The sequence below is a fragment of the Cetorhinus maximus genome, chromosome 14 (assembly GCF_964194155.1).
Source record: "Cetorhinus maximus chromosome 14, sCetMax3.hap1.1, whole genome shotgun sequence".
NCBI lineage: Eukaryota > Metazoa > Chordata > Chondrichthyes > Lamniformes > Cetorhinidae > Cetorhinus > Cetorhinus maximus.
In genome coordinates, this window is record NC_135892.1 from 99,735,728 (window position 1) to 99,748,840 (window position 13,113).

The 13,113-nt window shown below is 45.5% G+C and overlaps 1 protein-coding gene across 5 annotated transcripts in view; it reads left to right on the top strand.

Moving 5' to 3' along the window:
• Positions 1-13,113, top strand: part of ltbp1 (latent transforming growth factor beta binding protein 1) — a 383,951-nt gene that overhangs the window by 140,861 nt on the left and 229,977 nt on the right. For all 5 annotated transcript variants that reach the window (XM_078557330.1, XM_078557333.1, XM_078557331.1 and 2 more), the window contains 2 exons: positions 2,046-2,323; positions 8,580-8,682. In XM_078557330.1, the coding sequence (XP_078413456.1) occupies positions 2,046-2,323; positions 8,580-8,682 (381 nt within the window). The remainder of the gene's footprint in view (positions 1-2,045; positions 2,324-8,579; positions 8,683-13,113) is intronic.

Genomic DNA, 13,113 nt, shown 5'->3' on the forward strand with positions numbered 1-13,113 from the left:
TACTGTGAGGGGGTTGGAGTTTAAAAATAGGGAAGTCTTGTTATAAACGTACAGGGTGTGGGTGAGGCCGCACCTGGAGTACTGTGTACAGTTTTGGTCCCCGTATTTAAGGAAGAATATACTGGCATTGGAGGCAGTTCAAAAGAGATTCGCTAGGTCGATTCCTGGGATGAAGGGGTTGACTTATCAAGAGCGGCTAAAGAGGTTAGGCCTTTATTCATTAGAGTTTAGAAGAATGAGGGATGATTTTATTGAAACGTACAAGATCCTGAGGGGTTTTGACAGGGTAGATGTTGAGAAGATGTTTCCATTAGTGGGGGAATCTCGATCCAGGGGACATAGTTACAGAATAAGGGGACACCCATTTAAAAATGAGATGCGAAGGAATTTCTTCTCTCAAAGGGTAGTGAATGTCTGGAATTTTCTACCCCAGAAAGTTGTGGAGGCTAGATCACTGAAAGTATTTAAAGAGGAGGTGGATAGATTTTTGAAATATCGGGGAGTTGAGGGCCATGAGAAGCTGGCACGAAAGAGGAGTTGAGGTCTGGGGCAAATCAGCCATGATCTTACTGAATGGTGGGGCAGGCTTGAGGGGGCTGAATGGCCTACTCCTGCTCCTATTTCTTATGTTCTTTCCCTTGGACGTTCTTTTCTGAGTGATTTCTGAACCTTCAGCTCTTCTTTGCATTTTCATAAGCGCTTCTTAACAGAATTTTCCAAAGATAAGTTCAACCATGTTTTCAACAAACCTTGACAAAGAACCAAGCAAGTGCCAGGATAAGTTCAGCTCAGGGTAGGTGGAGGTTGATTGGGCTGCTGCTGTAGGTAGGAGCAGAGCAGTCAACAGTCCACCGAGGTGTGCGCAGGTGCAGGGCGTCCAGAGATGAGGAATTCAGGAGAAAGTTCTTTCACCAGAGAGCGGTTAGGATGTGGAACTTGCCACCACACGATTAATTGAGGCGAATAGCATAGATGCATTTAAATGGCAGCTCGGTAAACACAGAAGAGAGGAAGGAATAGATGGATATAATGACGGGATTAGATGTGAAATGAGTCTCGTGTGGAGCATTAACACCAGCACAAACCAACTGGGACAAATGACCTGTTTCTGTGGGGTAAATTTGATGCAGTTCTATTGAGCTTCTGCCTGACAACCGAGCCTTCTTTTAAGAGGCTGAAAGATCTGCGGCGTGTTTCCAGCATTTTCTGTTCCTGTTTCAGCGTTACAAATCTTTCTTTGTTGAGCTCTGCGGTTGCCAATTAATGATTCTAGAAAGCAGTATAATCAGACCAAATCCAGATATTGCACAGTATTGTGACACACTTTATGAGATTTTCCAACAGTTTGAATAATAACAATACTTAATGCATGAACTTGTCAGCAAATTATAATTAATTAAGGAAACCTATGCCAAGCAGCACAGGAAATAAAAACCATGAGAAAAAAGTCAGTGGAATAAACCTGTTGCAAATTTTTATTGCTGTTGTGTTTTGTTTCTTGTTATAATATTTTGATCTTTGGAGTTTTTGTCACCGTTTTTGCATTTGAAATTTCTCCACTGGTATCATCATGTTGTCAATCACACCTATTTTCGCAGTTCACCATTTTCCTGTAGGTGAAAGCTAAACAGCTGTGGCTCCTGACAATACAAATCAACAATAATGTCTTGCTCTTCTGATAACGTAGTGTATAATGGGGTGGGGCAGGGAGGTATTAAGTTATATAGATTCCCAGAAGGTTGCAGATCTGATTCCTGGTCTGAGCTGCATTTGCTAATGTCAGTAATGTAACACTCATGTGGATGTTATATAACACACTGTTTATATAGAGGCATCATCCTCTTGTGTGTATTGTTATGCAAAATGCTGTTTTACAGAGGTGTGGTACAATATATATATACTATATATATGTATGTATATGTGCACTGTATATATATTTACCTTGAAAGTAGCTTTTATACCGGTAGCAATCTATATGGAAAAATGTTTCCCACAATGCTTACTCACCAGCCTTATGTTTTGTTTTTCCTTTCATGACAATATAGTGAAGTTCCCTCCTAACTTAGTGAATATCCATGTTAAACACCCACCTGAGGCAAATGTACAGATCCACCAGGTTTCCAGAGTGGACAGTTCTTCCTTGGGACAGAAGGTGAATGGTGTCAAGCCAAGTCAACAGCAGATCACTTACCATGCTCCGAGTCCTTCAGTACCTCACGTACCAAATTCTGTCTACACTCACCACCAGCAAGTTCGCACTCATCACTATCCCAGAACACAAACAAAGTTAGGACGTTGCTTCCAGGAAACTGCAGGTACACAGGTGAGAAACTATGGGCTTATGGCTTGATTCTTTGTTAGCTCTTCAGCAAATGTTCCGTCGTTGGATTTAAGTACTTGATGGTAAACTTCCAGGATAGACGCCACAAAAATGGTCCCTTAGGCTCTTCACTGGATCGCTAAACAACATAACATAAACAAAAGTTTCTGTAGAGGCAATGGTCTCCATTAGATGCTGCTATTAAAAGCAGCTGATACATTTACTTCACAAGAGCCATCTTTATGTAATGCATCACCTCTCATCCTTTCAATCTATTTATACCACAGATCCTTCTGTTATTAGGTTAAATTCAAAGGTATTTCAAGCACGTTTACTATACACGGTGAATTCCTGTTAAATTGTATGACAGACGTTCCATCTGCTGTTGTCGACCATTAATGATTTCTGTTAAATTGATGCACTTAATCTTTAGCCAGATTATCCAGTTGACACGAGTATTCAAATGGATAGGAGCAAGAAGATATTTAATACTAAAACTTTGGCTGGAATCTTGTTGTCTCGCTGGTGGTGAGCTTGGAGGCGGAAAGGGCATTTCCTTAGGCGGGATGGTGCATTCTGGAACTCCGCCACCTTCTCACCTCTACCAGAATTAAGTTCTGGGTGAGAAGGCCCATGGTCGACTTTCCTGCCCTGCCACCAATTAAGCCTATTAATGCCCACTTCAGGGCCTCAACCCACCACTGCTGGTATGAACCCAGCTGCAGGCGAGCCTGTCTGCCTGCGCTGTGCACGACTGGTAAAACTGTGCGGCCAGCTTGTCACCTCCAGGGGCGGGGGTGTGTCCCCTGATCAAAGGCCTGATTGTGGAACTGGACGTATGGAAGGAAGGCCCGCTGAGAGCCACACCCCTGCCCTTGCTACCTATCCCCCTGCACCCCTCTCCCTGCCAGCCTCCATTCCCCGCAAGACCATCCCGCACGCCCCTCCCCCTCCCCCCCCAAACCGTCACACTACTTCCCTGTGGCCTGGGCCTGCGATCCTGGGACTCCAGCGCCTGTCGTTCTGGCAACCACCGCAGCCTCCCCAGCGGCACTGCCAAGCACAAGAGCTGTGGGCCTCTGATTGGCCAGCTGCTCTCGGCGGGCAAGACTTCTGCCCCCGGGGTCTTGATTCCAGGCTTCCTGGTGCTGGCCTCGCCACTGCCTGATTGACTTGTGGCTCAGTGGGCCTTCCCGAAAAGAGACAGCGTGGGTCTCTCTCTCCAGCTGGCAGGCCAGGCCCTCCATTCTTCAATATATGTAAATATATTCCTTTGTTTTATGTTGGGATTGAGAACTGATTTTTTGTGTGACTTTTTCGCCAAAAAATATCTTCGCTCCAATTATTTTCTTGTGTAAATGCAGATGGCTTTGATTCGTGTTCATTGGAATTCAGTCTCCAATCCTCCCCACTAATCCACCTCTCACCTGTCTTTTAAAAATGTTCTCAAAACCCATCTCATCAACTAGGCTTTCAGCTGCCCCTAATCTCTCTCTTCCTGGCTCATTGTTTGTTTTCCTTACACTTGTTTATGAAGCGCCAAGGGAAAGTGCGACATAAATGAAAATTATTGTTGCTTATTTTCAGCCTCAGTGTGAACAGTTAATATGTGGTGAAATTATCTTTTGCTTTTACTTTCCCTCTGCTCTGCTAGAGGAGGCGAGAAAGAGAGGGTGTGAATTTATGTTCCGCGTTGCTATGTGCTGTCAGCGGTACCTTTACAACCTTGGAACCGTTCTCCAGGTTGTAACTATATGTAAGTCCTCTTATCATAGACTGGGTTCCTTATGAAAGTGAATTAGAATGCACGCAGTCATCAACGGTGTGTTAATTTGATCATTTCTTAATTCTCCCCAAAATCGGGAGATGATTCCTCTTCTAAGAGTGATGTACTGTGGATGAGGGAAATCTGAAATGTGAACAGAAAATGCCTGAGATACTCAGCAGGCCAGGCACCATCTGTGTTGGAGAGAGAAATAGAGTTAACGTTTCAGGTCTGTGACCTTCCATCAGAACAGAGGATATCTCTTTTTGTCCCTTGGCTTTCTTTTGAGTCTTAAGCCTTGTTAAGTAAACAGTGCCTCGGATCATTTCTCTGTAAATGATCGACACTAAGCTTTTCACCGCAGTAGGATCTTAAAGGTAAAATTCCATCCTGTGCTAACTTCTTAAATAAGTTCAATGACATCAGTGTACAGTGGTTGACTGCTGCTTTGTATTTACAACCACATTTTTGCTAAGTGTCAAATTTAGCCCCGCCTCCTAAATCTACCTTTTCCTAAACTCAATGTGGAGCTTTCCCTCATCGCCATATTTTAGTTATGTGATATTTCTTCATGTTCTCCTTGGGTGTGTCTTGTGCCTTCCACTTCTGCAGGCTGAGAAGGAATCTGCTATTAGGTCATCATGAGTGTATAATGTACGGATTACCAATCACAGGGAAACATATAAAAAATAAAACCCTTCCTGATTTTCCATTTTCCTTCCCATGGGGCAGGGTCTCATGTGTTTGCAGTTACGCATGGGGAGTGTGTGGATGAAAACAGGAAGGTACTCCATGGAGAATGATTGACTATTAAGGCACAGGGTGTTACAACAACAACAAGTCTTAATGACGTTTACACGTAGGTTCTCTTCATCGCAAGCTAAATTGGTTTCACAAACTAGTATGGCGGGATCCTCATGCTTGTTTAAGTGATTGCTAAAGTCAGCTTTCCCGTGGCTTGCGTGGGCCCCGACTGGAAGGGAGAGCTCAGTGCCATGGCTGGACACTCCTCAGTGGTCCCGGTCTAAGATGTGACGGTCACTGGCAGAGGGGTGAAGGAGCTGCTGCCATCATCTGGAGCGCCCTGACAGAAGCCCCCAGATGCATGGGGCCGCAGGTCGTCCGCCAACATGAGGTTTGTTTGAACCTCCCTGCTCACCAGAGATGGATGGAACACCAGCAGAGCCACTGGGTGCCTCATCCATTTCTCCCATTGGCAGTGACCTGCTGAGGTCATTGCCATTGTGTGGGCTGGCAGGTCTGAATGCAACCCCAGAAACCCCTGAGTGAGTTCCTGGAGCTGCCTCTCCATGAGAGTGCCGGCCTCTCTATGGAGGATGCTGTGCGCTCTGAGCTCTGGTGCTCACACTCAGCATGGACTCCTCCAATATAGAGACCATGGCATGCGGACCCTCACGGATCTCTGCCTGATCTTCATGTGCATGCCATTGGACATCCAGCATTTGCCACCTAATAGACGACTCCAGAGGCTCATCATCTGCCTCAGGCTCAGCATCGTGCTGGTCTCCAGCAACCCTCCAACTGTCGGCGCCCTGGGCACTCTCTGCCTCTGCCCGCTCCTCAAATGAGTATGATGTGCCTTCCCTAGCTGTACCATCTGATCCAGAATGCTCATGCCCACCGATGTGCCTGTATCTGCACTGGTGAATAGTGCAGAGGGAGGATGTGATACGGGTATATTTGGCTGCAGATCATCCTCTGATGTCAAGGGAAGGTCCTCTGGGTCCTTCTGTGGTATGGAGGATGTTCTATCTGAGGGAGGGAGAACATATGTAAGTCTTGAGCTGCATTAACCACTTAGAGTACATGCAGTCTGGTAGCATCTCAGAATGGACATCTGGCTGAGCAAAGACTTCTGAACGGACGAGACTAGGGGATTCGTGGATTTCGCCTGTCAGACTTACAACCACTGCCCGACATCTCTCGCCCCCCTCCCCCAACCTCTTCCTTGTCCACTGGACTCGTACCCTCCTCTGAAACTCCTGTCCCTCTGTGACCAGTGGGCCTGGCTCCACGCTCACAGACCATCTCCAGGAACTGCTCCTCCGCCTGACTTAGCAACAACAGATTAGGCGACACCACTGCCTGTTTGTCCTCATTCCTGTACATCGTGGCTCCTTTTTCCCTGTAGGGACAATAGTGCTTTCATTAGTTCCCCCTTCCACATGCCGGAACATTCCATGCTCCCCCCTCATAGTCGCAGGATTAGGTGCCCATCACATTGTGGCACTTTGCCTTTCGATACATGCCAGCCATCCTGTCTGCTCACAAGCAGCCTTTAAGGGCATAGGAAGATGTGCCAAATTAAGCCCGGGGCTTCACACCTGGGAGCCCCAACAAGTGCTGGCGTACACAAAGACATCTCTCCACAGTTACCCGCTGACTCCGAGCTCACCCTGGCAGAGCACAGTCATTGAACTGCTTCTTGCTTCCAGGTCCTTTTGACTACATCATGGCAGCTGACCAGAGATGCCATCTCCATCCATGCCTCTTTAATTACACATGGGGAGGGCTCCTCATCTCGCGGCAGCAGTATCTCCCAATGTGCACTCAGCCTCCAGTCGAACCCGCAAGCAGCCATCCCAAAAGCAGGGGGTCGATTGGCTCCGGCCACGTCCAACTCGCCTGTTCCGGGTCCAGAAGACATTGCTAGTGTTCTAGCCACACTCTCCTGCGCAGTCTATCAATACAGGTGTCTGCCCCTTTAAAAATTACAGCACCTCTCTGAAGCAGAACCTCAACACACACCAGGCATCAGGGAGCTCCTTTTAAACCCCGGCCTACAGCTCCATTCATTCCAGTGTCTGCCCTCTTCCCCCCCACTGCCCCCGGCAGCACTGAGCGCATGTGTGTGTGTGTGTGTGTGTGTGTGTGTGTGTGTGTGTGTGTGTGTGTCTGTGTGTGTGTGTGTCTGTGTGTGTGTGTCTGTGTGTGTGTGTCTGTGTGTGTGTGTGTCTGTGTGTGTGTGTCTGTGTGTGTGTGTCTGTGTGTGTGTGTGTCTGTGTGTGTGTGTGTGTCTGTGTGTGTGTGTGTGTGTGTGTCTGTGTGTGTGTGTATGTGTGTCTGTCTGTGTGTGTGTGTGTGTCTGTGTGTGTGTCTGTGTGTGTCTGTGTGTGTGTGTGTGTGTGTGTGTCTGTGTGTGTGTGTCTGTGTGTGTGTGTATGTGTGTGTGTGTCTGTGTGTGTGTGTGTGTGTGTCTGTGTGTGTGTGTGTGTGTGTTTCATGCTGGCCGGTAGTTAATTGGCCAGCCAGCACTCAGTCACTGTTGGAAGCCAATCGCAGACGGGAACAGATTTCACATCCGCTTCCAGTCCTGCCCATCGCGCTAGCCCAACAACTGGAAAATTCAGGCCAATTTCTCTTGTGGCTGACATTGAAACTAAGGCCCACTTCAAAAGTAATCAGTTGACTGTAGCGTGCTTTGAGCCATCCTGAAGGTGTCAAAAGTGCTGCAGAAATGCTCCTTCTTCTTGGTTCAGTGCCAGTTTAGCACTGAGGTTGCTTGCTAGGTGTTTCAGGACAACATCCCGGGAATGAGGGAGTCTCAAAGAGCAGGGAGCACAAGCATGGTATTTGGGATGCCAATGGACTCGGAGGGGACGGAAGTCTTTGTGGGCATTCATGGCTAAGGGGTGACCTCCCAGGGAGCAAGTAGACAGCACAAGTGGAGCTAGAAACAGAGAGCACAGGGTCTGTGAAAAAGATTATTTACATGTGTTCATGCAGAATGAAGTCGTGCGAGGGAGGGACCAGCGAGGCCAGTGTTTGGATACACTTTCTTGCACAAGCTTCTCAAGACAGGGCTAGAAGTACTGGGCAGGATAGACATGAGATGAACAATGTTCATGAACCTAGGTGAGATGCATGAGGGGCAGTTGAAAGATGGGATGGTTCAGTTTCTATTCAGATTTGTTACCCTTTTCCCTGAATTATCATGTTTGTTATGCAATCAGTTCAATTTATTTTAACACATGCAGTCGAGTAGATGAAAAATTGTCATGGTAACTGTTTCTTGGAGAAATCCTCCTTGCTGCATTATGTTTGATTTTGTGTACAATTGGTGAGATAACAAATGTAGAAAATAACCCATTAGAAAATAGGCAACAGGCTTGTCCAAGCAGAGGAAAGTTAAAAGATATTGAAAGAAGAAAACTGACTGACTGACTTCTGACCCATATAGCTTTATTAAGTAAATTGACAGATTCTTAAATCACTCATACAGAAAATAGACTTGCAACACTTTCAGCTGCTCCCACAACAATTCATGTTTATCTATAAGCCTTTAATGTAGAAAACTTTCCCAAGGCACTCCAGCGTGTGAGGATCGGCAGGGCGGGCAGTGGTTCAGGGCATTCTTGGATGGGTAGGTTGGAAGGATAGTACTGAAAGTGGGATAGATGATCCTAAGGGGTTGTTTGCCTTTGGTGCCGATGGAGAACTAGAACTAACTTCAGTGTTCTTGACTATTTGCAGTGTGGGAAACCTCTTCCTGGCCTTTCAAAGCAAGAAGATTGCTGTGGAACTGTGGGTACTTCCTGGGGTTTCCACAAATGCCATAAATGTCCTAAAAAGCCGTGTAAGTGCATTTATTTGTTTTAAGAGCAGAGTCATTTTTTTATGCAGTGTCTTTGCTTGTAAGTGTGGCTAAGATTTTACATATCAATCTGTTATATACTAAATTCAATGTCTGTGGCACTTAATACAATGAAAATCTCTTGTTGATCTCTCTTACTACTCTGTTTCTGTGATAGGTATTTTTGGTGGTACTGTGTGACACGTGTCAGCCGTTGTCTTATAGTGAGAGTGCATCGCCCTATAATTACTCAATATATTCAATTGTTCAGACTCACAAACATTGCTCAAAATGTTTTCTGAATTATTTTTCATAAATTTTTTTTCCACAGTAACTGAAATTTCTAAGGTCTAAAATTTAAATATAATTTAAATTACTTTTCGTTAAAAAAAAAATACGTACTTCACAACAGGGTGTCTTTATTTAAAGTTTTTATTGGGGAGGTCCCAAGCTTTTCCCAGAAGTCTGGGCTCTGAGTTGGTGCTTTTGCTCAGAGTGGTAACTCTGTGTTGAATTTGCATTGTGCAGCCTGTGCAGCTGCATTGTACCTAATTTCCACAAGTGCCATTGTTCAATCTGCTGTAATGATGGGGTGTTTTTATTTACTACCTCGCACATTCTGCCCGTTAGACATTCTTCAAAATAACTTTGAAAACCAAGAGGCCAAATTTCATTTTCAAATTTTCTACTGTGGAAAATTATAACATTAGAACAAGGGAGGATGTATGTGTGGGAGACAAATATGACCATGATCTGGCTGCACACCTGTTGTAACTTTTATTTTGTTTTCTATAAAATGTAAAAGATGTATTAAACTGTGGAAGAGAGAGAGAGAGAGAGAGAGAGAGATAGGTCTGGATATTAACTGGTTTTGTAGATGGTGTGTACAATATTTCAAACAAGAAACCTGGAAATCCAGGATCCCTAGATCTGGGATCAGGGGAGGGTGATCTGATCCCGGAAGGCGCAGCTCATATCTCTGACTTTGTAGACTCCGATCCACAATCCAGGGTGTCTATAAATAGGGGAACAGGGGTCAGGTGGGTTGGAAGAGCCTGGTGGGCTGAGAGAAGCATTCTTGCTCCGCTTGACCCATAAGCAGTGCTAAAAAGACACTTCCCTTTTCCTTGAAGCTGTCTCCGCCTCCCTCCATTTGCCAGGTTTCCTGAAGTCTGGGAAACCCAGCTGCTCACTTGAAAGCAGATTAAATCGGTGGCTGCCGGCCTCACAAAGAACATTTAAATTGCTAGCCTATCTCCTGTGCGCAGCTCAGCGCCCCCTCCATGTCCACCTCCATTAGAAGTGGAAGCAGACAGTTTGGGTTTCAGGTTTTTATAATTTCAACATCTGACTTGACCCCAACCCACCTGTTTTCATGTACTAAAGTTCAGTCCAGAGATATTAGAGTCAAGCGGAGAAAGGTGAGACAGAGACACAAGCCAGATAGAGAGAGAGAGAGACATCTTCTGCCATCTGTGCTTTAGTGACACAGAAGGTCAATGCTAATACTTTACATCTGTGGGACAGAAATGCTCATTTCTAGTACTTACGTGACAGAGTGAGAGCGAGTGAGAGGGACAGATGGAAACGTAGGCTGGTGTGTTCTCTCATTCCAGTTTGACTTCTGAAGAAAAGTTGAACTTTGAAAGCAAATACAGAAAAGGAAGGAGAGGAGGGGGAGCAGACAAGTGGAACTAGCGGAGGATGAGCAAAAAGCCCATTCCCCACCCACCCCTGAGTGGGGCAGAGAGATTGGGCAAGACCGAGAGTGGATGGAGGGTTAAAAACGAGGTGAATAGTAATGGATTAAGAGGCAGAGGATGACGTAGGGGTTAAGCTGATAGCTTGAGATGAAGAAGGAGGGTTAGTAATCACATTGAAGGGGTCGGGGGCAAGGAAAAGATTGGTGGGAAGGCAAAGGTGGAGAAGATACACTGGAACCAGGGGAATGGGGGAGAAAGTGTGATTGGAGGAAAGGATGGGAAAGGAGATACTGACTGTTACATTTCCACAAGGGAAACTTGGTCGCGGTATCACAACGGTTTTGAAATTTGTATTTATTATGAGATGCCTGCACTGAATTCAGAAATAATAAGTCCACCGAGAATTCGACAGATTTTTTTCCCTGTAAAATACATCAGAACAACTGACAGCTCTTTCCCCCACTGTGCTGTACAATGTTGCCCATTTCCTCCCACCATAAAGAGAGAAAAGCCAGAGATATACACAGAATATAACAGAGAAAGAAATAACTGGAAGGGTTAAAGGGAAGCAGCAAAGCAGTGAGAGGACAGAGAATGAACAATGCAAGGCATCAGGGAAGTAATAAGAGAGGTTACATTCTCCACTTTATCATGCGGAATACTATGGAAAATCAATTATAGTGGTTGGACAAAGTTAATACAATCATTATTGCCAACTGTGCCCTAACGCTGGTATTATCATGAGTGTACGAACACATATCTATATAACTTTTGTCATTATTTCTTTGACAAGATAATCAATTTCCCATGGTGCTCCACAGGACTTTGTGGGGATTACAAGACAGTGCGAATAGTTTAAGATTCCAACTCAATTTACTTCAGCAAGCTGTACGAGCACACTTTAATTTATTTATGGGGATTGGCTTATGAGGTGCATCTTAAACTCTTAATTGGTATGAATTAGGCTGATTGTCAGCAGTGGTTCAGTTGGTGGAACCCTCTCCTCTGAATCACAAGATTTGGGTTCAAGACCCACTCCAGGACTTTTTTAAAAATTCATTCATGAGATGTGGGCGTCGCTGGCTAGGCCAGCATTTATTGCCCATTCCTAACTGCCCTTGAGAAGGTGGTGATGAGCTGCTATCCCATGTATAAATGTGATATTGTTTTTCTTGTAAGCATGCAAAGGCTGTGAAATCTGATCTTCTTGAACCGCTGTAGTCCATGTGGTGTAGGTACGCCCACAGTGCTGTGAGGAAGAGAGTTCCAGGATTTTGATCCAGCGACAGTGAAGGAACGGTGATATATTTCCAAGTCAGGATGGTGTTGGAGGGAGACCTGCAGGTGGTGGTGTTCCCATGTCTGCTGTCCTCGTATTTCTAGATGTTAGCGGTTGTGGGTTTGGAAAGTCCTGTCTAAGGAACCTTGGTGAGTTGTTGCAGTGCACGTTGTAGATGGTACACACTGCTGCATCGGTGGTGGAGGGAGTGAATGTTTGTGGATGGGGTGCCAATCAAGCGGGCTACTATGTCCTGGATGATGTTAAGCTTCTTGAGTGTTGTGGGAGCTGCACTGATCCAGGCAAGTGGGGAGTATTCCATCACACTTCTGACTTGTGCCTTGTAGATGGTGGACAGGCTTTGAGGAGTCAGGAGGTGAGTTACTCACCGCAAGATTCCTAGCCTCTGACCTCCTCTTGTAGCCACGGTATTTATATGTCTAGTCCAGTTCAGTTTCTGGTCAATGGTACCCTCCAGGATGTTGATAGTGGGAGATTCAGCAATAATAATGCCATTGAATGTCAAGAGGCGATGGTTAGATTCTCTCTTGTTGAAGATGGTCATTGCCTGGCACTTGTGTGACGTGAATATTACTTGCCACTTATCAGCCCAAGCCTGGATATTGTCCAGGTCTTGCTGCATTTGGACATGGACTACTTCAGTATCTAGGAGTCGCAAGTGGTGCAGAACATTGTGCAATCATCAGCGAACATCCCCATTTCTGACCTTATGATGGAAGGAATGTCATTGACGATGTAGCTGAAGATGGTTGGGCTGAGGACACTATCCTGAGGAGCTCCTGCAGTGATGCCCTGGAACTGAGATGATTGGCTTCCAACAACAACAACCCATCTTCCTTCATGCTAGGCATGACACCAGCCAGCAGAGAGTTTTCCCCTGATTCCCCTTGACTCCAGTTTTGCTAGGGCTCCTTGATGCCACACTCGGTCAAATGCAGTCTTGATGTCAAGGACAGTCACTCTCACCTCAATTGTGCACAAGAATTAAGACTGACACTCCAGTGCAGTACTGAGGGAGCATTGCACTGTGGGACGAGATGCTAAACCGAGGCCCTACCTACCTGCCCTGATGGATATTAAAGGTCCCATGGCACTCTCTTGAAGAAGAGCAGGGGAGTTATCCCTGGTGTCCCGGCCAATATTTACCCCTCAATCAATATTGCTAATATTGGGTCATTTTCATATTGCTGTTTGTGGGAGCTTGTTGTGCGTAAATTAGTTGCCACGTTTCCGACATTACAACAGCGACAACACTTCAAAAGTAATTTGGCTGCAAAGTGTTTTGAGTCCATTGGTCGTGATAGGCACTATATAAATGCAAGCCTTTTTTTTGCTAAATTGAGGGAATTTTTCAATGTGCACTTAGAACCATATCCATTAATGAAATGTTAACAAATTAATAGTATGGAACTAGACCTTGCTGTCAAGACT